Raw genomic sequence first — 23875 nt, forward strand, 5'->3', positions numbered from 1 at the left:
CCTACAGGCCGCCTGGTGTCCTGCACCTCACCCCTCGCGCTTCAGCAAGTGAAGACTGTACTCTCTGGTACTAATACTACAAATAAGTACACATTTGAGGCACCTGCACTCTACGTTTTCAAGCAGCTTTCTACTGGTTCTCCCAAAATTAAAAAAAAAGTTTTATTCAATTAAACAATCAGTATATTTATGTTCTTTTTTTTCATGCAATGATGGCAGAAATTTCATGATTCCAGAGGATTTTCGGTCTTTCTTTTATGGTTTTATTAATTTGCCCTTGGGGTCAATAAACTATCTAATTCATTTTAAGTGTAGGTAATGTATGATGGACTGTCACCATTTTCATAATTTACAAATCAACTTACTATGCAATATATACATATATATAGCGAAAATAGTATTACTAGTAAAATAACTTGTATATCCACATAGACCAGTACATTAAATATGGATACTTTTAAGTTCATTTTCCTGATATAAACTTGCATTGCATTTTGTTTTTGTTTACCTGGAGGATCTGAATACTGGTAATCAGAAATTCAAGACAAGTTGTCATCACCTCAGATTATGATGAAGTCGAGGAGATCCTTTTCAACAACTATGACCTCAATGCTTATTATACTAATCAAAAACTTCTGAAAATAAAAGGCATAATTACAGATCTTGAAATAACTATTGTATTGGATAGATAACACAAATGTACCTGAATATTTATCTCTCGAGGAGATGGGGTGGCTGGTCCCTTTGCTACGTTGTCAAAAATAACATCATGCTTATCTCAACCATACTGTCTGTAAACAGAAGGAAAAGTTAAAGAGAATCCCGTAGAACGTTGTTTGAATGGAAGCAGAACATTTTATTCACTATAATGGCACAGCAAAATAAATCCCCTCCTGTACACCAAGGTTGTATAACATCAAGCAGGACACAGGTTCCTGGGCCTTCAGTTGTCAGTATATAATTATGCACATCATCCATACGCCTTCACACGTCAAGAATTACAAGGAAATAGCTGTTTCAGGGGAACGTGAGTTTATTTTGAATTAACGACCTCCTCACCATGTCTTGAGTTAAAGTCAGGCTCCAGGATGTGGATCTAATTTCCCAAATGAGATGGTTATGGCTTGAAGGCAGCAAAAATAAAACAAACACGAGTAGCCTTCAGTCTTTCACAGCTCATTTAAAAAAAATCACTTTGAGAGTTATGCAACATTAATGAGTCCAACCCGTGTAAATAAATCCACAGCTACTGAAGCTGAGAGATTCCTAATGGAACAGGAAAAACAGTTATAACATGATTCAACTAATGATAAAAAAAAGAAGAAAAAAAAAACAGCACTTCATGTGAGTAAAATAAAAACAGACTTTAAGTAGGTATTCTCTCCACTCAGTCATCTCTCATTACTGTCAGCTGTACATTAGATCAACAAGTTGCCATAAAAGTATGACTGTACTCCAGGAGACTCTGGCCTCATAATTCAGAGGTTCATAAAAGTTGGTATGCATGTTTCCACGACCACCACCAATGAAGCTGTTCCCTCATCCCCTCAAGTTTCCACCGGTCACCGCTGCTCTTTGTACATGTTTTATCATGAACACACATAAAGCCAACCCCCCCTCACACACTCACTCACTCATACACACCCGCACCAACACACTCCTCTCTCCCTGCTCCTTTTGCTGAACAATATATCCAAATCAAAAACTTTGGAGGCACCCCTTCCTGTTCATATCTCCCCGGACTCGCGCTCTCCGGAGCTGGAGCGTCGCTCCCGCTCGTACGACAGGGATCTTTCTCGCTCCTTGCCCTTGGCCGTGTCCGGGGAGGTGGACCTCTCCCTGTTTTCCCAGTCTTTGAACTCCGGCCTGTCGTCACGCCATGCCTCTCCCGCACCCTCTCTCAATCTCTCCTGGGACAACGAGCGCTCTCCGTCACGGGTGTGTGATGTTCTTTCTCTGGAGGATCTGTGGTGAAACACCCACAAAAAGACCACACACACAATTAAAAAATAAACAAACATGGATATCTATACCTAATCTATACCTAATTTCAGTTTGACATGTTTTTGTGTTGTAGTCCACATGTAGAAGGATGGTTCTAAAATGAAGAATGATGGTGTCTCTTTATGGCACCAAAGTCACAGAGAAAAGCCTTGGAAGGCTCCAGGTTGTTTTTTTAAGGCTCATTTGGTAAATTTGGGAAGCCTTTCAGGACACACTTTTAGTACACTCTCTGTAAATTCCATCTTTTACCTGAAAAAGGGGTGTAAAGGACTTTTGAGCTAGGAGTATTTTGTCACAGTACATTCAGGCAGAGCTGTGTTGAACAAAGTTGAGCTGATACTAGTAAGATGGCCGCTATTCTAAATGCAAATAAACTTGTGAGGACTATGGACCTCTGAGCTAAACTTGCAAAGTCAAACTCCCAAAGTACTGGAGTCTGAACCTGGTCATACCTGGTACAGAGAAACACCTATTGTGAATCCATACATTCATTAGCTAAACCAAAACAAATAACTTCGACCCAGAAGTTAAAATAGTGGGACGTTCAATATAAGGTGATTCGCCCATTTATATATTGTAGTCTGTTCCTTATTTAAGATCAGGAACTGCATAATAGGGCATACGCCGCACACCTTGCCTTGTCAGTGATGGTTAAGATTGGCAGTGAAATGATCTAAAGTAGTTAGGTGACAAGTTACACAGATGAAGCTGCTTTTTCTTTACTCACAACCCAAAAGTAGTTAAATTCAGTGAGTGAAACTAGTTAAGATGGTGCACTCTCACAGCAGTAATTCTATCCTAATGAGGCTGTAGGTAGGTTTCAGTGATGACAAAAGCATCACCTCTTCCTTTTGTTTCTTTGAGAGTGGGAGTGGGAGCGATGTCTGTCCTTGTGTCGATGTTTCCTCTCCCTCTCTCTCTCCCTCTCCCTCTCACGATCCCGATCCCCACCTTCTTCTCTGGGACGAGAGGAGTGGTGGCGCCTTGAGCGGTGGGAAGACGAACTGCCTCCGTCCCTAGATAAATAATTACAAACAGATTTGTAGGTTTCAGTGAGAGAAAAAAACCAACACTTCAAAACATGGAATATAAATCTACTTCAACAGCTTCTACTGAAACTACTAAACCTGCCATTAAATCTCAAAATATTTCTAATACATCAACACAGATGTATCCAGACTGGTTGAATATACCATTACACCCTGCATTAAGGACAATGTATTCTAAATAAAACGTATTCTGAATAAAGTCCACTCGGTATATGGCTACACTGGTGTTGCACCACGAGTCTCTATTTTGTGAAATGATAGGTATCTCGTGTCTCAGATGAAGACATACCTGTAACGGTCTCCACTTCTAGATCTCGACCTACGACAGAAAGAAAACCAGAACATTTCAGTGTTTAGATGACATTCGTTTTTATCAGCGTATGCAGTGGAAGAAAGAGAAAAACGTTCTTACCTCCGACGCTCCCTCTCCCTCTCTCGTTCTTTCTCCCACTCTCGGGCTCTTTCTCTCTCTTGCTCCCGTTCAATTTCCCACTGTCGCTCTTTTTCATCTTCTTTCTCGCGCTCCTCTCGTCTCCTCATTCGCATTCTTTCTTGTTTCTCTACAACTGCTTTCTGGACAAAAGTACAGTAAAACTGAAAAAACCCACTTGCAACTGAACATACAGATTCATAAGTACAAATTGCTACTAAAGAGATGGATGCAGCAGTGTGTGCGTGTGTGCGCGCGCTTCAGAACACCTCGTACCCTTAGCTTTTCAAGCTTCTCGCGAATTTCGATGAAGCCAATGTGCAGTTTGCCACCAAAGTGGTCGGCCAAACGTCGATCATTGTCGTGGAGACCCAAGTAGGCAGAGCAGACCTCGCACACCCGTAGTTTCTGTTGCTGAAAGCTGGATGCTGGCATTGAGTTTCTGTAAACATCCTGCAGGAACAAAGTTTTTAATGCAAAGCAGGAGGAAATAACACAATTCAAACTTAAATTTTATGATGAAAGGCTTGGTTATTAAGCATTATACACAAGTAAAGGCTCTGGGTAGAGGCCAGCTTGTTACTCTAACCAATTCCATCATACTCATGCCCTCTTTACATCAAAGTACACAAGCTACAGATGGTGAATTAATAAATTCCATCGCACATTCTGTCATTTGCCAGTTTTAAAAACAGACAGGTGCGTGTTTGACTCATCAGGGAAAGTACAGTTAATGCTGTGTCATTATTAAAACCACATATTTCAGAGAAAAACTCTTAAAGTCTGTTCTGGCTGGTGACAGACAAGTTAAAACTACTTTTATCAATTGTAAGAAATCAAGAGTGTCACAACAAAGAAGTTATTAAATTTCTGACCTCTGCTTCTTTCTTTAAGGCCCGGGTCTTCTCCACCTTCTCCAGCAGCTGCTGGGCTTCGTCCACGTTCCCCTCACCCCCGAGCTGCTCTGCTCGGGCCAGCAGCTTCCCAATCTCTTCGTTCAGCTCATGGACACGTTCAGCCTTTTCATGGCAGGAGGAACCCAGACAAAATAATGAGCTTTAAGAAGAAACTTTCTATAGATTCTTGATAACCAGTTGGCAGGGTTTTCCCTCTCATATTCATCATGTTTGTGCAGCATCTGAGCTGCGTAAACAGAAACAAATTATGCAGAGAGTTCTCTACCGCTCTGGAGGGCATAAATATAATATATATATATATATATATATATATATGCTTGGACCAGTTTAAACTACTGTCTCTGAGGCTGGTGTTAAGTCTTTACTGCAGAAATGAACCAGGGAGAACATCTGTCAAAAAGCCAACTACACAGATGATGAGCTCAAAAAGACCCAAGTGTGAAGAATGTTAAATGTCAGTGAGTTGTTCACCTTTGCAGCCACCTCGGCACTGATCTCATCCTGTGTCTCAACTAGTCTCTTCTTGGCCAGCTCAGTCCTGCGATCACAGTCCGCAATGAAAGACTGAAGGTGTTCCGCAGCCTGAAAGAAAACACACAAAATAAAAAAAGGAATCGATTGTGGTAGAAAACAATAATTAATTAGATATGAATGTATATTTTATCTTTTGAAAAAAAAAACCCATTTTCAAACAACAAACTTCCACATTCATGTGTAGAGTTCTAGACGTGTCACATATTGTTGAACCAGACATGACATGTTTAGTCTGTAGCCTCTTTAAAGTGCACACCAAAATAGTTTATCTGCTGTGCTCTGATATGCGTAGGGATGAGATTAGCACATTTACAAAGCAGAACTATGCCTCACTTTAAAGTTAAATCCTAATTCGAATAGTGAAAAGTGAATTTCATTCATAAAGCTGAATATAGCCATAAGTTTATCACAGATAGCTCTACAGTGTGTACAGCATACGACACCGCTGATCTTTAGAACTTTAATTTGCACAAAACATCACAAGAAAAACTAGTCTGATGTGACCTGCAGCTTTGCATCATTAAATCCCCTCCCACTGTCAGCTGCCGAGGCAGGAATCATCAGGACATCAGGGGAGGTGTTAGCGTGATTGTGAAGGATGCCCTCCCACGTCAGGGGTTTACATCACTGAGACAGCTGTAGGAATGACCCGCTGTTCCCATGAAAAAGTCTAAGGGGTGACTGTACTGAGTGGCACTCACATCAAGTTCGAAAAAGTACTCCTGCTCCTTGGAGGCAATCTCGTAGTCTGCTCTGAGAGCCAGGTCGTGGACCTTTATACACTCCCCCAGGTCCATTCTCTGTGAAACAGAAAGACATCAATGTGTTATGTTTCACCTGTTCATCATTTCACTCATCCTGGGATCTGTCATGCTATGGACTCACACCAGAGCATCGGGGACTGTAAATGTGACATCCTTTGAGGTGCATTAGAGACGGGAAGTATCGAGACACTTGCTTTGTCCTCCTGCATACTTAATTTGAAATGACATGGGGCCTCTGAGGTTCAAGTTTTGATTCACAAATTTAAGTTGCACTGTAGCTGTAGCTCCATTTCTTCACCAGTTTAAGGAAACAGGAAACAGTTGAACAAGTTAAAAGTTACGCTCAAATCTTGACAGTCAAAATCTGTCTTACGTCTGTAACCAAACCCATTTTGCACCATTTCTCATGAAGTGACAAGAGGCCTGTACTTGAGCCAATCTTGCTTTGAGACCAAGAAGACAATAAAACGTGTGGATGTCTACATTTAAAACCACTGGCCTTGCTGCATGGTCCTGAAACCGCACGACTGGGCACAACTAGCAATCTATAACTTTCACAATGCTGTGGTAAAAAAACACGAATGAAATCTTCGATAATCTGCGAGTGCATGATGCATGGTGCTGCTCGTGTGTGAACATGATACTCACGGTGCCTGACAGAATATCATGCGGACACGAATCCAGAAGGTGACTCTTGCAGACCCGCTCGTCGCTGAATTTGATTCTCTGCCTCATGGTGTCTCCTGCGGGAGGGAAAGAGAAAACACACGAGTGAGCACGAGCCAGTCTGCGGACTGAAGACCGGGCACGTAACACGTGTAGGTCCCCGAGTCGGACGCACCGGGGATGAGTCATACATCTGTAGCCTCGCCGGTGAAGCGTGAAGTTAGCGGCTCGATTGGAGTCAAGTGAGACGTTAGTAGCATTGGGGCTGGGACGACACGGTGCCGCGGAGAAACGAGCACACGGACCGCGACCAGGTCAAATGCTAACGTGTTGGCCAGGCTGCTTTTGCGAGTGTTCCCGGCAACCTGCCATGTGAACTCGAGAGACAACAGGTCGCTAGCCGACCGGCTAGGCGCCCTCGCGTGAGCTAGCTCGGTGTGTACAGCGTGCCCCCCCCTGTCACTGTTGCTAGCTTAACTCGGCTAACGCTAGCAACAACTACCGTGCTAGTTTTAGACCGGAGCCGACTCTCAACCGCGGCGCGCCGAGCTCACCGTCTCTCCCCGTGCCCATGAGCTGGTCCAGCATCGCTCGCATCTGCGCCTGGGCCGACATGTTCCGTCCTGGATGTTAAGCTAGCGCCGCTTGAGTCACCGCCCGCCAGTAGCAGTCTTCACACATGCAGCCTCCTCGACTGCAGGCCTCGTCCGCGGCTGCTCCTCAGCCACCGCGGGGAACTTTTCCCCCACGCGGATGGAAACCTCGAGTCCCACTGGAGCCAGCGAGGGGGTCGTGCGTCTCGTCGGTGCAGCTTTTGTCCGGTTATTACACCACTTTGCCAGCGGCGGAATGTGACTTTGTGTCGGTTGACGTCTCCGGGTCGGTTGAGCAAGTCTGTTTGAAAACTGCCGGAGTCGAGCGGAGCCCGCGATGATAGAATAGTAACAGGTCGGTCGGTCGGCTCAATTTACATCGAAACGAGTCGTCGATATTGTCGTCACATAATCTCCGACTGTATTTCGAGACAGTCGGTTAGTTAGTTGACAAGTTTATTCAACGTCCTTTCTTCCGTCTTTCCACTTCCCCTCAGTGCGCGTCCCCGCGGAGCGCGCTCAACTCCGTCCGCCTCGAGGAAGTGCTGCAGTCAGGGTCGCGCGCTCGTCGCTGAGATGACGTTGACGTCCCACTGTTCAAATAATAAGCGTTTTATCCACAGAAGCAGGGCTCTAACAGTGAACCCCCACCTCAACGGATGGAAGAATGGTCTACGTTTATTCACAGTCTCTTCGATATGTTCAAAAATCTCTGCAAAAATGAAAACTTTTTCTGACTTACTTGACTTTTTTACCATAACTTTAAAATGATTGGGAATCAAATCTCATGAACACTACTACATTTTAATATTTACAAGTGGAATCAACGCTGAAGCAACAGACAGATATGCTTTGAAGTTCAAAGGTTCAAAGTTTGACTGTAACATTTCCTAAATACTTTATACAGCATACAGTATACTTGATGGCACATTTTGAAAAGAGTTACGCTAAATAAAAACTATGTTGTGTAGTTTTGGTTATTCAGAGAGGGTGCACTTCATTGAGTTATTGTCACTATTCTCCAGTTATTTGGGGGAAATACTGTATGTAGTTTCATCAATCAGAGAATTGGTACAAATGTGCAGATTGGTGCATTTGGTGAGATTTTAAGTGAATATTGTCTATAAACTGTAATTTAGTTGTTCATTTTTATACATTTCAACACATCCAAATGGGCTTTCAACATTTTTATTTATATTCATTTAGAATTTTAAATTGAACACCTTAAAATGGCACGAGCCTTTTGGCTATTTTACGTTGTCATAACTTAGATTACCTTCTGTTTGTAAACAAAGACATTTAAAAAGAATATGCACCTGAATAAAACAACTGTATAACTGATGAATGATTTTATAAATCCAAATAATCGATTATTGATGTGTTTTTTTCTTTAACACAACACACACACACACACACACACACACATACATATACATACATACACACACACACACCCTTAATAAATCATCCAGCCCCTCCCTCCCTGTCACAGATACTGGAAGAAAAATGGCGACTAGAATACTGCGGCTCCCGCTGCGACTTTGCACCAGAAATGCGGCGATAATGGGCCGTAACACCGGCTTGAAATCGACGAACATATCGAGGACGACTCCAATCCGAACCGTAGTATCGTCGTCTTCAGGGGCAATCCTGCCCAAACCGGACAAAGTGAGTGTCTTCTTCTGCCTCAGTTACCAACGAAAAAACCGACGAAATTAGTCACTGGGCGGGCGGGGTTTAGCGCTGAATTGACACCAGCTATGGCCAATAGGAAGGCTCAATACGCGCCGGGTTACTGAAGTCGACCAATGAAACGTATGTTTACGCGAACGACAAAGACAATTACTTCCTGAAAGTATGTTTTTTACAATTCTTTCCAAATGCTTGAATTAAGTGGGCATTTTTTGTAGTCTGTCGAATTATTGTCTAATTATTGACTTCGACGAGCAGTAACTTGATACTTGATACTGCATATTCGGGTGAGCGAGGTTGTCCAGGCGAGAAAAGGCCCCAGTCTGTTAATAAAATGTTCAAACCAGAGGAAACACAGGTGTGTAATTTTTACTATAATCATCGCTTGTCTGTATGAAAAGCCCTTAATGCAAATAAATTAGCAACTTGTTTATTTCTATATAACTCACCCACGCCACATTAGCCTCCATTTTACAAGGCAATAGGAACTCATCTGCTGAACTCATGGCAGGGATGAGCTGTTGTGGGGCTGGGGGTCAAACAGGCGCCTTCGGGCCCTGTGAACCCCAACAAGCCTCCAACTATCTATGCAGTTTTCTCTGCTGTGCTATGGCAACTTTAAAGTTTAGGTTTCTCTTTTTTAGCTTTGCCCAAACAGTTGCCCATGTTTATAAATCTAGACTGAAATATTCTACAGCAAACAGAGACGGGAACTGATTTATGGTTGGTGATCTAGATGGACCCTTTTGAGTTGATTCTTAATTTTGATGTTGTGATTCCTCCTTGTTTTCCAGACGCCATTCGGTCTTATCCGCATGACAATAGTGGTGGTGCCTTTCCTGTATGTGGGAACTCTGATCAGCAAGAACTTTGCAGCTCTGTTGGAGGAACACGATATCTTTGTCCCCGAGGACGATGACGACGACGACTGAGCTAACTTCAGAAAATGAATGGTGAGGTCAGAGTGTACATGAAGTGTACATTAGCCGCACCTTATGTAATCCATACACACTTGCTTTGACCTTTGTGTGGACAATCTTATCTGTTTTCAAAGGGTGTAGTTTGTTGTATGTATGCAGTGATGTCAACTGGTAACAGTTGAAAGCTGATGTTATTTTATTTCATTTTCATTTATGTCCACAGGGTGCTTTGCAATACAGACTGAAAGCATACCAGGCGGCACAAGGAAGATGGAGAAGATGGGGCATTTTCACTTCCAAATACCTCCCTCTGCCTCCATCCAGCTCCTCTGCTACTTATCTTGTTTTCATCGAATATCATTTTAGAAATTTCATATCATGTGAGGCTGTATAAACTATCAGTTTTGCCCTCACTCTTGTTTGCATGTTTCTGTCTGTCAACTCAATAAAATGAGTCTGTCACATGTGGAAAACACTTGTTGTTTAATCTTAACAGTCATTGCATGGGGGTTTGCAAGTATACAGTAGTAGTTGCCATAATTCTTATTCTGACTCTTCCAAGCCATATCCAGTCATAACAACACACACTATTATTGTTATGTAATGATGTTGTTATATTGGCTTGCTTTTGATGTTTCCAGGGAAATTTAAAGCAGCTGTCTTCATTGGTCAGGTCTGTCTTGCTCCTTCCTGAACTGCAGTGTTGGCCAGTCTCAAATGTTGGTTGAGGGAGCCCATCTCCAGCTGGCTACGACCCTTCATGTCACTCAGCTCCACATAGGCCTCCCTATAACGCTCATAAGCTGCGTCTCATTTCTTGATTCAGGGCTGAGATATAAGTGGGAGCCACATCATGGTCAAGCAGGAAGGTCAGGTTAAAATAGGCTTGTAAAAGTATAGTATCATTTAGGAGTGTGTTTTTCATAATTTTAATAATGCAAGACGTCAGATCACCAAACATACCTTGTTAAGAGACTGCACTTCACTCTGTAGACAGCTGATTTCTTTTTTAAGATACTGCACCTCGTTTTCTTTTGCTCTCAGCAGCATCTGAAAGACAAAATGTGGCCGCTTACTGATACCAGATGCATAAGCTTTGGTTCAGATATTATTTGCTGATTAATCATTAGGTGTAAAAAATAATAGTAATAGTGTTATGAACAGGAAAATGAATCCAGGCAACTCTGAACACAGAGGATTAAATGGAATAGAACAAGATAAGAAGAAAAAAGTCCAATAAACCACCAGAACGTGCAAGATCACTATTCTGAAACATGTTCCTTAATTCAGGCAGTAGGTGGCGCTGTCTGCTACACCAGACCAGCCACAGATGCTCAACACGAATGAAGCCACCAGAAAAACAAGAAGGTGTGACTGTGTTGCTACAGGGAGAATCACCGGAGATACAAGACAAAACGGTAAGAATGCTGTGATCACTTTTATTACAGTGGGCCCCACTGCACACACATCAGATTTTGCTTTTTTTATATTCCCCATGATAACAGTAAATTCAACATATTTACTTCAAGGTTGATATTTCATGTGCAACAAATGAAACTGGGTTGACCTGATTTGGTCACAAACATTAAACTTGATTACTATCAATACCTCTACTTCTGACATAGTGCGCTCAGCGCTGCCAAGTGACGTCATGTCCGACCTCTGCCCTGTGATGAAGGAACGCATTCGGCTGATCTCTTCAGCCAGTTTGGCCTTCAGCTCCTGAGAAAGAGAATGTTTAGGTCAAATTATGTTATGAGGAAATACTGTGAACTTGCGTGCTTATTAATGTTGTACCTTAATATGTTATTGTTAAGGCAACCCTATCAGAACAAAAACAGAATCTGATGGTATTTATATTAACAATCTATAACGTGAGAATACTGAAACCTGGTTCTCTCTTCGGAGCTGCTCCAGCTCTTTCTCCTTGTGGCCGAGCTCCGTCTCTCGGCTCTTGCTGCTCTGCTCAGTGCTGTTCAGCTCCAGGCACTTCTGAGAGTAGCGATCTGACAGCACATCTAACTCACTGTGCAAGACATCTGCCTGGGGCCTGGCACACACAAACAACCAAGTTATGGAACAAATTATAATGCGCAAAATCACCATGCAAGGGGTCACGGTCAAGTGTAGAACATCTAAAGCCTGCAGCGAGAGCCTGCGAGATCATGAAAACTCTCGGCATGATAAACAGAGTGCGTGTAATAAACTTACATGTGTCCTCTGTGTGAAGTATCCACATGTGCAGCTTCTCCTGGCGACCTCCTGGCCTTCTCCACCTCCCTCTCCAGCTCCTCTCTGTGAGCTGCCCTCAGAGCCTCCATAGCTTTGATCAACAGTTGGTTAATTAGTTAGGAACGTAACAGTCGACAGTGTGGAAAATTATCTCTGGCATCACTACACAGCTTTAAAAATAACACAAGACAGTTTAATGAGGAAAGATACCAAGAAGATATCATCAATAAACAATTTAATTTTAAAAAGCCATAAACACAAGAATAAAACTGTGGTGGACCCTATTTACTTATAGCACATTCCTGATAGTAACATTTTAGGTAACTGCAGTTATTAAGAATAAAAAGAAATGATATAGAAAAATACAGTTTGATAGTTGAATTTGATTAATATTTTTCACATGATAGCATCTAGGGCTTTCAAAAGGATTTTCTACCTTCATTTACTCTTGTTTACTCTTCTCTAAAGTTTCACTTTTATAGTAAAATAATGTTTACATGCTTTTTATCTCAATTGGAACTCAGTACTGTACTTAATTACAATTCTTAAGTACTTTTACACATTTTAATGATTTCTGTTTCATGCTACTTTATACTTCTACTACCTTATATTACAAAGTGAACTTTTGTATCTTTTACTCCACTATCTTAATTTGGCAGCTTTAGTTTCTAGTTCCAGTACTTCACAGATTTAGCGTAACAATGCAGTATAAACAGTACAGTACAAATTATAAATGATTGGATTGTTTTCAAAAATAAAAATATATAATTGTTTGAAAAAAAAAAAGAAGCTTTTTTCCCCTAGAGATTTTTGCCACATTTGGCTTTCATCAATGGATGTGGATCTGAAAGACCAACAATGAACCTTAAAGCTTAGAACTATGATAGTTTAAACATTTTTTAAAAGCGTACAGAGAGTATCTACTAAGGGCAAACAAACCTTAACCTAACTTCAGTTGTGTCAAACTGAACCTCCTGAGCTTCTGTGTCTTGACACTACTGTCAGATTTACCTTTGGCAGCAGCCTGACTCTCCTGCTGCAGCATCGTGTCTCTCTGCTCCTCCAGGTCCTTGATCTCCCTCTCATGTTGGCATTGCAGCTCCTGCAGAGCTTTCCGATGGTTTACTTCCATGGCTTCAAGTCTGGCCCTACAGGGGGCCCCGGGGCCACAGGGACTGTCCACCTCTATCCCCATGGCTGCACGCTCTTTCTTAATGCTCTCCACTTGTTTTCGAAGAGAGAGCGCCTTGGAGATGGAGTCGCATGGAAAGAGAATTGGATGTACATCACTGCTGGATAACATCATTGTAATTTCCTTTGCATTGAGGAATGCCTTCCTGGTGTTTCTACCCATCATATTTGTGATTATTTAATGGCATGACTATAAGTTACTTCTTACCTCCTTTTGAAGAGCTTCAGCTGTATTAGTTTGATTGGTTTTGACACCATTTGAAGATGGAAGATCCTGCTGTGAGCTTGTTAAATCTGCCTGTGAACCAGTGACAGTGTGTTCAGCCTCATTAGAGCTCGACTGATAAGTCTGGGTGGTAACTGGAGACTGTGATGCCTGTGGGGAGCTTGGCTGATGGGCTCCAATGAGAGTCTGTGCACTAATGTCCCTAAACGACAGCTTCTCAAATTCTACCCACTTCCGGGTGACCTCTAAATCCATGGTTTCAATTACAGGCACAAGCACACTCCCCTTCTTCAGCTCCATGGAGTCCCACCTGCTGCTCATCTCACTGAAGGGGACACCCTCCTCAAACCACTTGTTCCTCTCCTCCAATCGCTTCGCTTGCTCGCGGTCCCAGCCCTCCCCTTCTTCTCTCTGACTAGCTGGAGATAAGTCTGTGTGCAGACGCCCGTCTACTGTTTGGTGGCGGCGGTGGTGGTGATGATTGGCCTGATGGGAGTTTGCAGCTGTGGTGGTGGAAGCGGTTGGTTCATAGCCGGAGTCCTTGCAGGTGAAGCGAGTGAGAGGTTGGCATGACGACGGTCTCCGGGAGAGGGGGTTCTCTTTCTCACTGCCGGTGTCTAATTGGCTGAGTTCAGAAAGAGGGACAGACGAGGAGAGTAGAGTTACACATTCAGAAGAAAGATGACTGAGGGGCGTCACTACAGACAGACCACCCAGTCTGCATTTCTTCACAGAGCTAAGGAATTTTCACATCTGATGAAACACATATTTAAGTAATTACCTTGAGGAATTTTGTTTCGCAGAAGTGTGAACAAATAACATTATAACTATACTAGGACTCTCTCAATTTGTAAATTACTACTTATACTTAACACATAATTCATTATTATAGATTGTTGAGTTATAGAATCATCTTTTGTATTGATTGAGCATGAGCGTGGCTGCTAAATGGACCTGGAATTATAAGATCATTTTGTCAACTGCTATTTCCAAGATCAAGAGTGAACTTTGAACTATTTATTATTTTTGTAATTATTTTTAATAATATATGTGTGTGTGTTTTTTGCAAACCAGGCTTTGCTTAGTTGAAATGTTGTTTCCAATATGTAATTTATGTATGATTGTAGTTTACAGTATCTCAGAGGAGATGGGAAGTAACCAAATATATTTACTCAAATATTGTATCTAAGTGTACAGTTTAGGTACTTGTACATCAATTTAATAAACTAGTATTTCATGCTACTTTTTACATCTGTCTTTACTACCATTCAGAGGAAAATATTATACTTTTAAAATCCACTACAATTCCATGAATTTACTGCCAAGCAGCATGTAAAAATCTACTAAATAAATAATAAGATAAATAAGAAATTACCTCCAACTCAACGAACCACAACATTAAAATGATACTCGCATATTGAGACATGACCAATAAAAACTGGATACCTAATAATATATAGTGAAATAATAAAACCTAATGGCAATTTATCTACAGTACATTGCAAGCTTTTTCTTGTCATGGTGATATATAGTTATAGATGTATAGAGATATTTTGATGATAATACTTTTGAAGTTGAACTTTAGTGATACCTTCAATGAAGAGCTTGTATTGGAGTATTTTTACAGTGTGTTGCTGCTAATTATACTTCATCAAAGGGCCTGAATATGGTCAGACTCACTGTGTGTTGTTCTGAATCGCCAGCTTTAGTAACTTCACCCAGTTCCGCCGTATTCTGGAGGTCACAGCAGAGAGAGTGAACACTGCTCTCTTTGTCTGGACCAGATCAAAAGACAGAACAAAGGCACACACACACACACACACACACACACACACAAACACACACACACACACACACACACACACACACACACACACACACACACACACACACACACAAACACACACACACACACACACACACACACACACACACACACACACTGTTAAACAGGAAGCAGTCAAACATGTAACTAATGTGGAAATGGGGGAGGGGTAGGTGTCAGAGTGTCCATCAGTCACTGTACAACAGAATGTTGATGGACTGATGGACACATACTTGTATTCGGAGTCCATAGTTGATCTCTACGTCACAGTCTGACACATTCACACAGGTCGTCAGGTCGATCTCTCCGTCCAGATCATCTGACTGCAGCACAATAAGAAGAGCTCAAATTCATGATCCCACAGAAATGTTTTGAGGAAAACAGATGATAGTGACCAACAAATGATGGCAAAACCTGTATAAAACCATTTAAAAATCATGCAGACAGTTATTGATTGGTGTAACTTAAAATATTAGACATATTCAGACAACATGATCCAGACAAGTCAGGAATTACTTTTACTTTAAGCGTCATACCTCCTCAGGCTCTGAGTCTCTGTAGTACCTCAGCGAAGTATCACCCAGGACAAACCAGTGTTTCCTCCACTGAGCAACACACAGTAATTGTGGACAATTAAACTATCATGTAAAGCACAGGGATATTTTCATGTATGTGGTCTCCTTTCTGGATATTTTAAGCATCAAGTCTCAATTCAGTGTTTTGTTTCTGTCTGTGTGTATGACATTGTGGTAACAGCATTAATTATGATTGAAAAAAACCAAAATCATCATTTTGGATGAATTGAAGTAAAACTTTGATTTACCTTTTCATGTTCATCCAGTCTGGACATCCACCCCTTCAAGTTTCAACATCTGCAATAAGAATATTAAGAACGAGCACTTTAAAAGCTTTCTGCAGCGGTTTGATTGTGAACTTACAGGAAATGGAAACTGTCAATGGCAGACGAACATGTCTTTGTGAGATAATGGCAATATTGTGAAACATGCATAGAGAGGCACATAAAATGTGAAAGAGTGAAAAGTGAAAGCTTATGATGCAGAATGGGTCTGTAAAAAAGGAAGCGGTGTAGAGTTAGCAAATTGTGCTCAACACTGGAAATGGTGGAAATGAGAAGAGGACGAGAATCTGGTGAAAATATTGTTAGACAGGTGTGGTGCCGTGGGAGCATTTTAGAACAAAATAACAAGATACTCACCATGCATCATATTGTGTCCGTTAGAATTTATTTGGGGGGCAAAAAGAAAGGGAGAGATTGAGAAGCATGATGTGAAGTCATCACTCATAGATCTTTTTTATTGAGGATGCAAATGTTTTCCATGAGCAGATATACACTTTTGCAATGGTTGTATGTGATTCACAGCACTGAATATTTATTTTTGAATGTTTCATTTTGCGGTCATCCCTGCTTTTGGGTTTGTTGGCTCGGCAGTTTTCGGCGTGACACTGCAGCGCTAAGATTGCAAGATTCACCGGCTCAAACCATCCTAGAATCTATTCATAAAGATGATAAATCATATGAGCATGCTGCCCTGAAAATACTTAAGAATTGAATGCATGAATGACCCATTTTCCTCCAAACACTCATGTGATTTATACAGACGCAGAAAAGCATGAGACTATTGCTCACCTGTGTTTGCAGGTGTTCAGGAGGAGCTCGCTCCTTCAGCTTTGAAGGTCTGTGCTTTCCACTTTGATTTTCTGAACTCTTTGATAGGATAAACAGACAAGAGTAAGGATTGTATTTTATATTCCGGCTTGCATTTTATTGTGGAAATGATTTCATCGTACCTGTGTATGAAGAGATGCTGTCGACGGTCTTCGAGATGATCGTCCGTTCTCCGAGTCCCGACATTTCTCTCGTCTGTCTCTCCCTCTCTCCCTGCCTCGGCTCCCCACATCTGGCTCAAGCCCTGAACTGCAAACATCTATTTCATCTTGGTGCCTTCAGAAGAAATAGACAAGGTTTATTGTTTGAAACACATGAACAAACAACAGGTATCATTTATATCCTTTCTTTTTACTGAACTTTCACGTCTCAGCAAAGGCTTCAAGATTATCTCTAATGGCAATTACTCATGGTCAGATCAAAAGATCTTTTATTAGTCTTCTTTCTGAACTCATAACACTATTATTTCACTTTTTCTTCCAGCTGCCATGGTGTTTGAAGACATGTACACCACGTGGAATGCAGAATTAATGTACAGTTGCGAGACCTTTGTTATGGGTGCACATGCTCTGTACCATGATACCATGCAGCACCATGTGGTAGCAGTACGAACCTGTATGTCCTGACTCTTTGGTCCCTACATGGGCTGGGACTCTGGTTCCTCCTCCTCAGACCAGGAATCTCTTCTTCTGACTCCAGCTGGATCTTCGGAATATCAGCCAGAAGTATGTAGTCCTCCATGGTCATCCCCACCTCAGATTCAGAATTCAGATTTATCAACATTTTACGTGACCAGGTGGTATAGAGAGTTGACACCAACGGGATGGGATCGCTGGCCTCTGCACAAGCTGAAGTTAAACCAAATCGCTGGCTTGAATTTTTATGAAGAAAACAGTTGAAGTCGTCAGAATGTGAAGTACGTACATTGTAAAAATAAACGTGTGTGTTTTAAACGTGAGAGGAACAAGATGAAGAGTCAACAGTCATGTTTGCAGCTCTGTGAGCCTGAACTTGGAGCTAAATGCTTAAGTCTGACATAAACTATATATTAGGGACTGTAAATGTCTGTTAAATATTTCAAGGTAAAACATCAATAGTAGACAAACAGACATTTCCATTACAACTAGTGTAGCTAAATAAACATGTACAATACTCACCTCCTCAGCATTTACTGCATCTTTCTTGGGTTCAGATATCAACAAGGCCTCCATGCCTCGTCTCATGTTGCTCCTGCTCCTGTCACCGACGACCTTACTGTTCCCCTCATTGCCCTTATCAGTTGCAGTGACTGCAACAGGGGACACTGAACCGCCAAGCACCTGAGAGTCGGCACCTCTTCTCGATGTGGAAGAACCACGTGACAGTGGGATGCTGAGTAAGGAGTGTGCAGACCCCTGCCACGAGCCTTGAGAAGGACTCTGTCTGCTGTCCCTGGAGTGGGGATCCCTCCGTGGGGTGGGGCTGTGCAAACCGTAGACATTCCTGGATGGTGACACCTCCCGGCTGTTATGAGTGCGAGTGTTGGCCGAGCTGCTGACAGATGTTCTGGTTCGCGGAGACGCTTGAGATCCTTCATGTGAGTTTTGCTGAATGGCAGAGGAGCCCCGGCGGGAGATAAACTCCAAGTTCCTGTAGAGTTTCTCAGAGTCCAAGCTGTGCTTGACTGACGCTTGCGACAGACTCCTCGACTCTCTGCTGCATCCCTTAAGAGCATCATAATCACCGTTCTGTAAATGGAAGGAGTCTGTGCGCCTGTGAGACGGGGCTCCCCCTTCTCTCCTTCTTGAGGGGGAGCCAGTCCGAGAGACGATTGACCCCCTCCTGCGAGATGGACTGGACCTGCCTGATGTATGCCGAGAAGGACCGTGTGATGGAAGCTGAGATGAGGCACGTGACCGACCTTGACTCCTGGAGAGGGAGCTCCCTCTCTGAGGTCCTACAAGAGATTCAGTTGTCTTGTAGTGGTCTGGACTCACAGAGCTGTGACGGGATGGAGAATTTCTCTGTGAGTCCATTTCCCGTCTGAAGTTGGAGTGGTACGTGTACCTCTGTGGGGATTCACTTCTCCAAGTTTCCTGAATATACGTCTCGGTGTTCCTCCTCTGCGAGGGCACACCAAGGTTGATATTCCTGTAGGGGACGCAGGCCTTAGGCTCGACAACGTAGTTGCTGGGGAGGGGGTGTCCCCTCTCGTAGTAACGATAGGACCGTTTGTTGACTTCCTCCATCTGCCGCACACCATCACCTTTTCGATCTGGAGAAAAGTAACCACTCTCTTGTTCCCTGACTCCTCTGGACTCTGAAAATCACACAAGCCAGCAGGTCAAGATCAAGATGTTCCTCTGTGAGTCTTTAGAAAAGCTTTCTTAATATCAGTGACTGACCTGATGCCCGGCGGGACCTGTCTCTGCCCCTCCTCTCGTCCATCCAGGAGCTTTCAGTGCCTCGGTGCGGAGAAGGGTCCAACCGGGTCATATCTCTTTGGGCTACACAGTGCCGTTCTGAGCTGAGGGATCTGCTCCTCTCTGGACAGTCCTGTTGATTTGAAGAGCTGTAGGAGGTTGTACATGGTCGTGAGGAAGCTGCTGCAAACACAGATTTTTCATTTGTAAAATATGGATACTAGACAGCCCCTTGGCTATGGTCTCCAAGAGTTATAAGGAGTTGAAATAAGTAGTCGATCACTTAAACCTTGTGGTCGTACGTAAAAGTAAAAGGATGGCCTCAGCTTTTTTCAGTTTTGGTCCACTTTGACGACTGCCTCAACAGAAAAAACAACAAAACTAACAGCAAAGGAAATTCATCACTTCACTTTCACTTATGGCTTCTCAACCCCAAACAGTTACCAACACTGCAAAGCACTGTGCATATTGTAATGTATAGTTCCCATTTAAACACATGAAATAAGAATATTTTAGATATGCTATGCTGGTAACCAACCCTTCAGTTGTGTTCATCCACAGTAATCATCATTAAGATAATAAAGAGAACTTCATGTACAAATGATTGTTTATCCATAAGAACATTGATTCAATTCTGAGCCTAATCTTTTTATGTATATTCTACTAAGTGAAGTCCTAAATGTAAAGCAGCTCATTCAAACAAATGTGTGTATGAGAGAGTCAGTGTGTTATTTCAGAGCATGTGTGCACTCACTGCTCAGGTAGCTATAGTCAAAAGTGGCTTCTGAAATTCATGGTACTTGATAGTCACCTGGATTGAATGTCTGTGACACAGATATTAAGTTCCCACTCAGGACTCAGGCTGTGGACAAGACTCCACTCGTAAGTCCAGCCACCGCTGACATCATCACTGCTGGCACTTGTGGTCACTTCAGACGAGGCGCAATTATCATCATCATCATCATCATCACCATCTGCATCTGCATCCTGGTATGTGGAGCAGAAAAACACATTGTAAAGCAAACGGATGTTTCGACTCTTTTCAACACAGGAATGATTCAGAGGATAAACATGTCAAGTTGTTCATTGAGGCAGTTGTTGAATCATTTAGCTTCAGGAAACGGGGGATTTCTTTTGATAATTACCCCTGTTATTACATTTGATGTTGTTTGATATCAATGAGTCACTGATATCTAATTATGACCCTGACTAGAGCTGAACACTGCAGTAGCTACTGTATCTCATGGCTTTGATCCTTCATTGTACAAATTCTACAGAACAAACAACACAAAGAAACCCAAACTTTCACTGCAGACACTGATGAACAGCCAACTTACATCCCACGTCCAAACACTGAGACCTTATTTCCCCTTACTGTGGCGGCTCGTTGTCCTTCAGAAAAATCTGCTGTCAAGGCTTTCAGCAGCTGCCCTTCTCCTCTCCTTCCTTCTCCTCGCTAAGCCAATGCATTTAGACTGCACAGGACGTAACTCAAGCTTGTCCCTTGTCATGCTCATCATTATTTCATTGCTGTAGTGCTTTCGCATTTCCAGAACCGCCCACTCAACTCCTTTTCAGGTTATTCTTCCTTTAGTCATACCTCTCATTTACAGAAAATTGGCAAAAGTTGAACTCGTCTCAGGTTTTGATCTCTTGGCTGGATGCAAGTGTTGTCCCTTGTTTTTGAGATGAAAACAGAAGTCTACATTACATTATTACTTTCAAATACCTTCCTTGACTTTATCCTGCACTATGCTTTAATTTAAGTGGGCCAGTATTGTGTCAGGAGACGTGCGCATGCATCATATGGGCGTATTAGATTACAACTCATTCCCCAGGGATTGTGATGAGTTTTCATGAATTAATGATACAGAATCAAATGCCACCTTGTTGTATTGTCCTTCTCCCACCTCCACAGTAGTTTCAGTTGGTGATTGAGTTATAGGTCATCACAGTGTGCAACTTGTGCATTGTTGTCACACCTGTCGCAATAAATGACAGCAAGTCATTTTGAAAACACTTGACCCTGTTATTTATAATGTCAGTAGATTTTTGACCTTGAAATGTTGATATACGTGTATTAATAAGCATTATAACAGGGTAACTATAATCACTGGTCCCGTACGCCTGGCTGCTGCTGATGGTGAGTATCAGGACACATTCATCACATGGCTTAAAGAGAACATTTGAATAAATTCTCTTGTATTATCATTTTTGTTATTATAATATGATGATAACAAAAATCACCTCTGGATGCTGATTTGACATAGTGTACGTATCTGAACCAGTCCAGTTTAAATATTCCTGGGAAATCCCAATTAGAATACCTCAGAGGCAGGATCAATGGTAGTGCCTGAAGCCTGTATTGTCCAGAATCACCAGCAGAGGGGCGACTCACAGGTTGTCTTTAAGAAAATGTCTTAAGTCTTTAAGAAAATGACATTTGATTTATAATCTTAGTAAAAATGTTCCTCAGTCGATAGTTTCAAATCTTCCTCAATGCAGCATGATGTTCATTTTGTAAATTATGTTTCCATTTTAGAGTAAAATAGACGATAAACGACCTTATACATTGGTCTTTGGATAAAGTGTGATTGACAGCTGATACCGTCCAACAGGTGCATGGTTGCAGACGCAGGTGGGCGCGCATTGGACGAGCTCCCAGTCAGACCCGCCCCGTCCCATTGCAGAAAAACCAACATGACGCTGGTCAAAATGCAAAACTCGAGGCTTCAAAACGGCAGTCCAAAAAACAACGGGTGACGTCGTGGTGAGTTGCCACTTGGCTACAAAACAGTGAGTTGAAGAAGACCCCACACTAGAAAAGACTTGTTGGACGATTATCACATAGGAGAGATTTTTGCTTTATCTATAATGATTTCAAACTGCATTTTTGTTTTATGAGATAAAAGGTTAGGGATTAACTGGTTTGTACCAGCAAATTAACAACCTCACGGGTCAGCACACAGGAAAACTCAGGGAACCTCCACAAAAAACTTTTCATGCAGTGAATGAGACGGTCCCAAACAGGTGAGTGTAGACGACAGGAAGCAAGAGATGAAGGCAGAAAGAGAGGATGGAGACAGGGGGATGAGGGGGACAGATGCATTTTAACAGATGCCCAAAAACCTCGGGTCTCCTTGGAGTTAACCCCCATGGCTCCCTTCAAAGTGAATTCCTTTATAAATTCGTATTATCCTTCACTTTTAGTAAAGACAACTTTTTCCTCCTACATTGTTTTTTTTTTAGAGCATTGTTATGTGTAATTCTGGAAAGTCTGTAAAGGCACGACCTGATGGTTTCACTGAACCCTTGGGAGGATTAATGTACCCACCAACTCTTGTGGACTGTCCTGTTGTGCAGCAGTGACGGCGTTGATGCTGAGATGCATATGATCCGGCCGCAGGCAGGAGCTGCAGCGGGCGGGGTCGAAGGTGTTGGGCCGGAACTGACAGCAGTAGTCGTTCTCAGCAGGGGGCGCCATGTTGATCCCGCTGACTCTCCCCTGTCATCTGCAGGGTTTGGTCGGCTATTCTCCACCACATAACCACTGAAATTGCCTTTGGCTGATTGATTTTCAGTTGAATTGGTGTGCTGTTATTTCCCAGGAGGCTCTTGGTGAGTCCTAGACACAGTTCATTAGCATAATAATGAGTAACAATCATCATCAAAACACAAGAATTATGAACTTATTAGTTGTAATGAGGACAGCTTTAAGAGATTAAAGGTTAATGCTCGAATGATATGTGAGCAAAAGAAGCACTCAAATGAAAAAGTACAAATAGAGCTCAGTGAGTCACGCCTCTGAAAGAGGGTCTGCAAGAACAGTTACTGTACTCTCATATCCTGTCGACTGAAACACGAACCACCTTGGATGGGACAGCTTTGCAGCGCTGAGCAGAAAACTGTGACAGTGCCATTATATAGAAGAAATCCCCAAGACTAAGATATACTAATACTAAGTAACAACATACTCCACCTTATGGATGTGATCCAGAGTCTTGATTAAAGGTGAAACAGTGCTGCACGTATCCTCTCCAAGGAACGAGCCTTTACTGAAAGCTCAGTTCCTGGTGTGGTCATGGAGTCGACAGAGGCTCGGGTCTTTTGTCAGATAACAACCCGCATGGGCCCAACATGTTGACGTGTCCTATCGGGTATCATCATCCTTAGAAAGTGTAACGTGGCACCGACTCCTCTTGACAGATGTCTTATGGACAGTGGTGGTCTTGCTGCACAGATGGTGCAGCCACAAAAAGGTGAGAGATGTACTTGTTGCTCAGGACTAAAAATGAAATGAAACTCATCTAAAAATCAATCTTTTTCAGTTCAGTGGTATTTCTCCTTACTGCAGAGTAAAACACTGGCAAAATAGAAGGATGAACCAGGTTATATCTTGATAATCTCCGTTAAGATGTAATATCAATGTTTAATTTAAAAAGATTACACTTCAAACAGAAAGCAAAAATATCCCAGTTTTGTAACGATGAGGTAACTACTGGTTTACCTGGGGACGATTAATGACATAACTTTACTGTAAATTCTAATGGAGATCCCAAAGTTTCCAGAGACACCAAATATGTCAGGCAACATTTGAGGGGAGACGTGTATAGAATGAGACTATTTCCATTACAAAGAATGGATATTTCAGTATGAACATCACGAGACAAACAGACACTGAATACACGATGCTTTCAGATATTAAAAAAAAGTTTACACCCTTAAAGCTACTGAAGGGAGAAA

At 42.3% G+C, this 23875-nt stretch overlaps 4 protein-coding genes across 4 annotated transcripts; 1 reads left to right on the forward strand and 3 right to left on the reverse strand.

Annotated features, from left to right (window-relative positions):
* Positions 1-832: 832 nt before the first annotated feature.
* On the reverse strand, positions 833-7495 carry zgc:158803 (LUC7 domain-containing protein). The gene is made up of 10 exons (XM_035637447.2): positions 6919-7495; positions 6347-6441; positions 5636-5734; positions 4872-4982; positions 4359-4502; positions 3760-3936; positions 3466-3626; positions 3343-3372; positions 2847-3020; positions 833-1965 (listed from the first exon to the last, which is right to left on the reverse strand). Exons 1-10 carry the CDS (start codon positions 6977-6979, stop codon positions 1728-1730), a joined length of 1290 nt encoding a protein of 429 aa, XP_035493340.1. The 5' UTR covers positions 6980-7495; the 3' UTR covers positions 833-1727.
* A 937-nt stretch (positions 7496-8432) lies between these two features.
* Positions 8433-10042, forward strand: smdt1b (single-pass membrane protein with aspartate-rich tail 1b). Its single transcript, XM_035637448.2, has 3 exons — positions 8433-8625; positions 9444-9602; positions 9793-10042. The coding sequence occupies exons 1-2, from the start codon at positions 8464-8466 to the stop codon at positions 9579-9581; spliced, it is 300 nt and encodes a 99-aa protein (XP_035493341.2). The 5' UTR covers positions 8433-8463; the 3' UTR covers positions 9582-9602; positions 9793-10042.
* Positions 10031-17803, reverse strand: LOC118312658 (TRIO and F-actin-binding protein-like). Its single transcript, XM_035637446.2, has 14 exons — positions 17344-17803; positions 16853-17006; positions 16692-16769; positions 15867-15899; positions 15580-15648; positions 15277-15366; positions 14899-14993; positions 13201-13843; positions 12813-13047; positions 11781-11892; positions 11460-11619; positions 11178-11291; positions 10533-10619; positions 10031-10397 (listed from the first exon to the last, which is right to left on the reverse strand). The coding sequence occupies exons 1-14, from the start codon at positions 17511-17513 to the stop codon at positions 10392-10394; spliced, it is 2046 nt and encodes a 681-aa protein (XP_035493339.2). The 5' UTR covers positions 17514-17803; the 3' UTR covers positions 10031-10391.
* Positions 17515-22616, reverse strand: LOC124850476 (serine/arginine repetitive matrix protein 2-like). Its single transcript, XM_047333905.1, has 5 exons — positions 22467-22616; positions 19944-20119; positions 19115-19281; positions 17879-19029; positions 17515-17601 (listed from the first exon to the last, which is right to left on the reverse strand). The coding sequence occupies exons 1-5, from the start codon at positions 22614-22616 to the stop codon at positions 17515-17517; spliced, it is 1731 nt and encodes a 576-aa protein (XP_047189861.1).
* Positions 22617-23875: the final 1259 nt, after the last annotated feature.

The sequence above is a fragment of the Scophthalmus maximus genome, chromosome 8 (genome assembly GCF_022379125.1).
Source record: "Scophthalmus maximus strain ysfricsl-2021 chromosome 8, ASM2237912v1, whole genome shotgun sequence".
NCBI lineage: Eukaryota > Metazoa > Chordata > Actinopteri > Pleuronectiformes > Scophthalmidae > Scophthalmus > Scophthalmus maximus.

Coding starts and splice junctions, on each gene's coding strand:
- smdt1b (XM_035637448.2), top strand. CDS start 8,464: ATGGCGACTAGAATACTGCGGCTCCCGCTGCGACTTTGCACCAGAAAT. Junction 8,626..9,443: donor TCCTGCCCAAACCGGACAAA/GTGAGTGTCTTC, acceptor CTTGTTTTCCAG/ACGCCATTCGGTCTTATCCG.
- zgc:158803 (XM_035637447.2), bottom strand. CDS start 6,979: ATGTCGGCCCAGGCGCAGATGCGAGCGATGCTGGACCAGCTCATGGGC. Junction 3,373..3,465: donor AGGGAGAGGGAGCGTCGGAG/GTAAGAACGTTT, acceptor TTTCTGTCGTAG/GTCGAGATCTAGAAGTGGAG. Junction 1,966..2,846: donor CAAAGAAACAAAAGGAAGAG/GTGATGCTTTTG, acceptor GTTTCACCACAG/ATCCTCCAGAGAAAGAACAT.
- LOC124850476 (XM_047333905.1), bottom strand. CDS start 22,616: ATGGCGCCCCCTGCTGAGAACGACTACTGCTGTCAGTTCCGGCCCAAC. Junction 19,030..19,114: donor CAGGTCCCGCCGGGCATCAG/GTCAGTCACTGA, acceptor TGTGATTTTCAG/AGTCCAGAGGAGTCAGGGAA. Junction 17,602..17,878: donor ATGCTGAGGAGGTGAGTATT/GTACATGTTTAT, acceptor TAAAAATTCAAG/CCAGCGATTTGGTTTAACTT.
- LOC118312658 (XM_035637446.2), bottom strand. CDS start 17,513: ATGTTGATAAATCTGAATTCTGAATCTGAGGTGGGGATGACCATGGAG. Junction 15,900..16,691: donor CTGAACACCTGCAAACACAG/GTGAGCAATAGT, acceptor TGAAACTTGAAG/GGGTGGATGTCCAGACTGGA. Junction 11,620..11,780: donor ACTTCACACAGAGGACACAT/GTAAGTTTATTA, acceptor TGTGTGTGCCAG/GCCCCAGGCAGATGTCTTGC.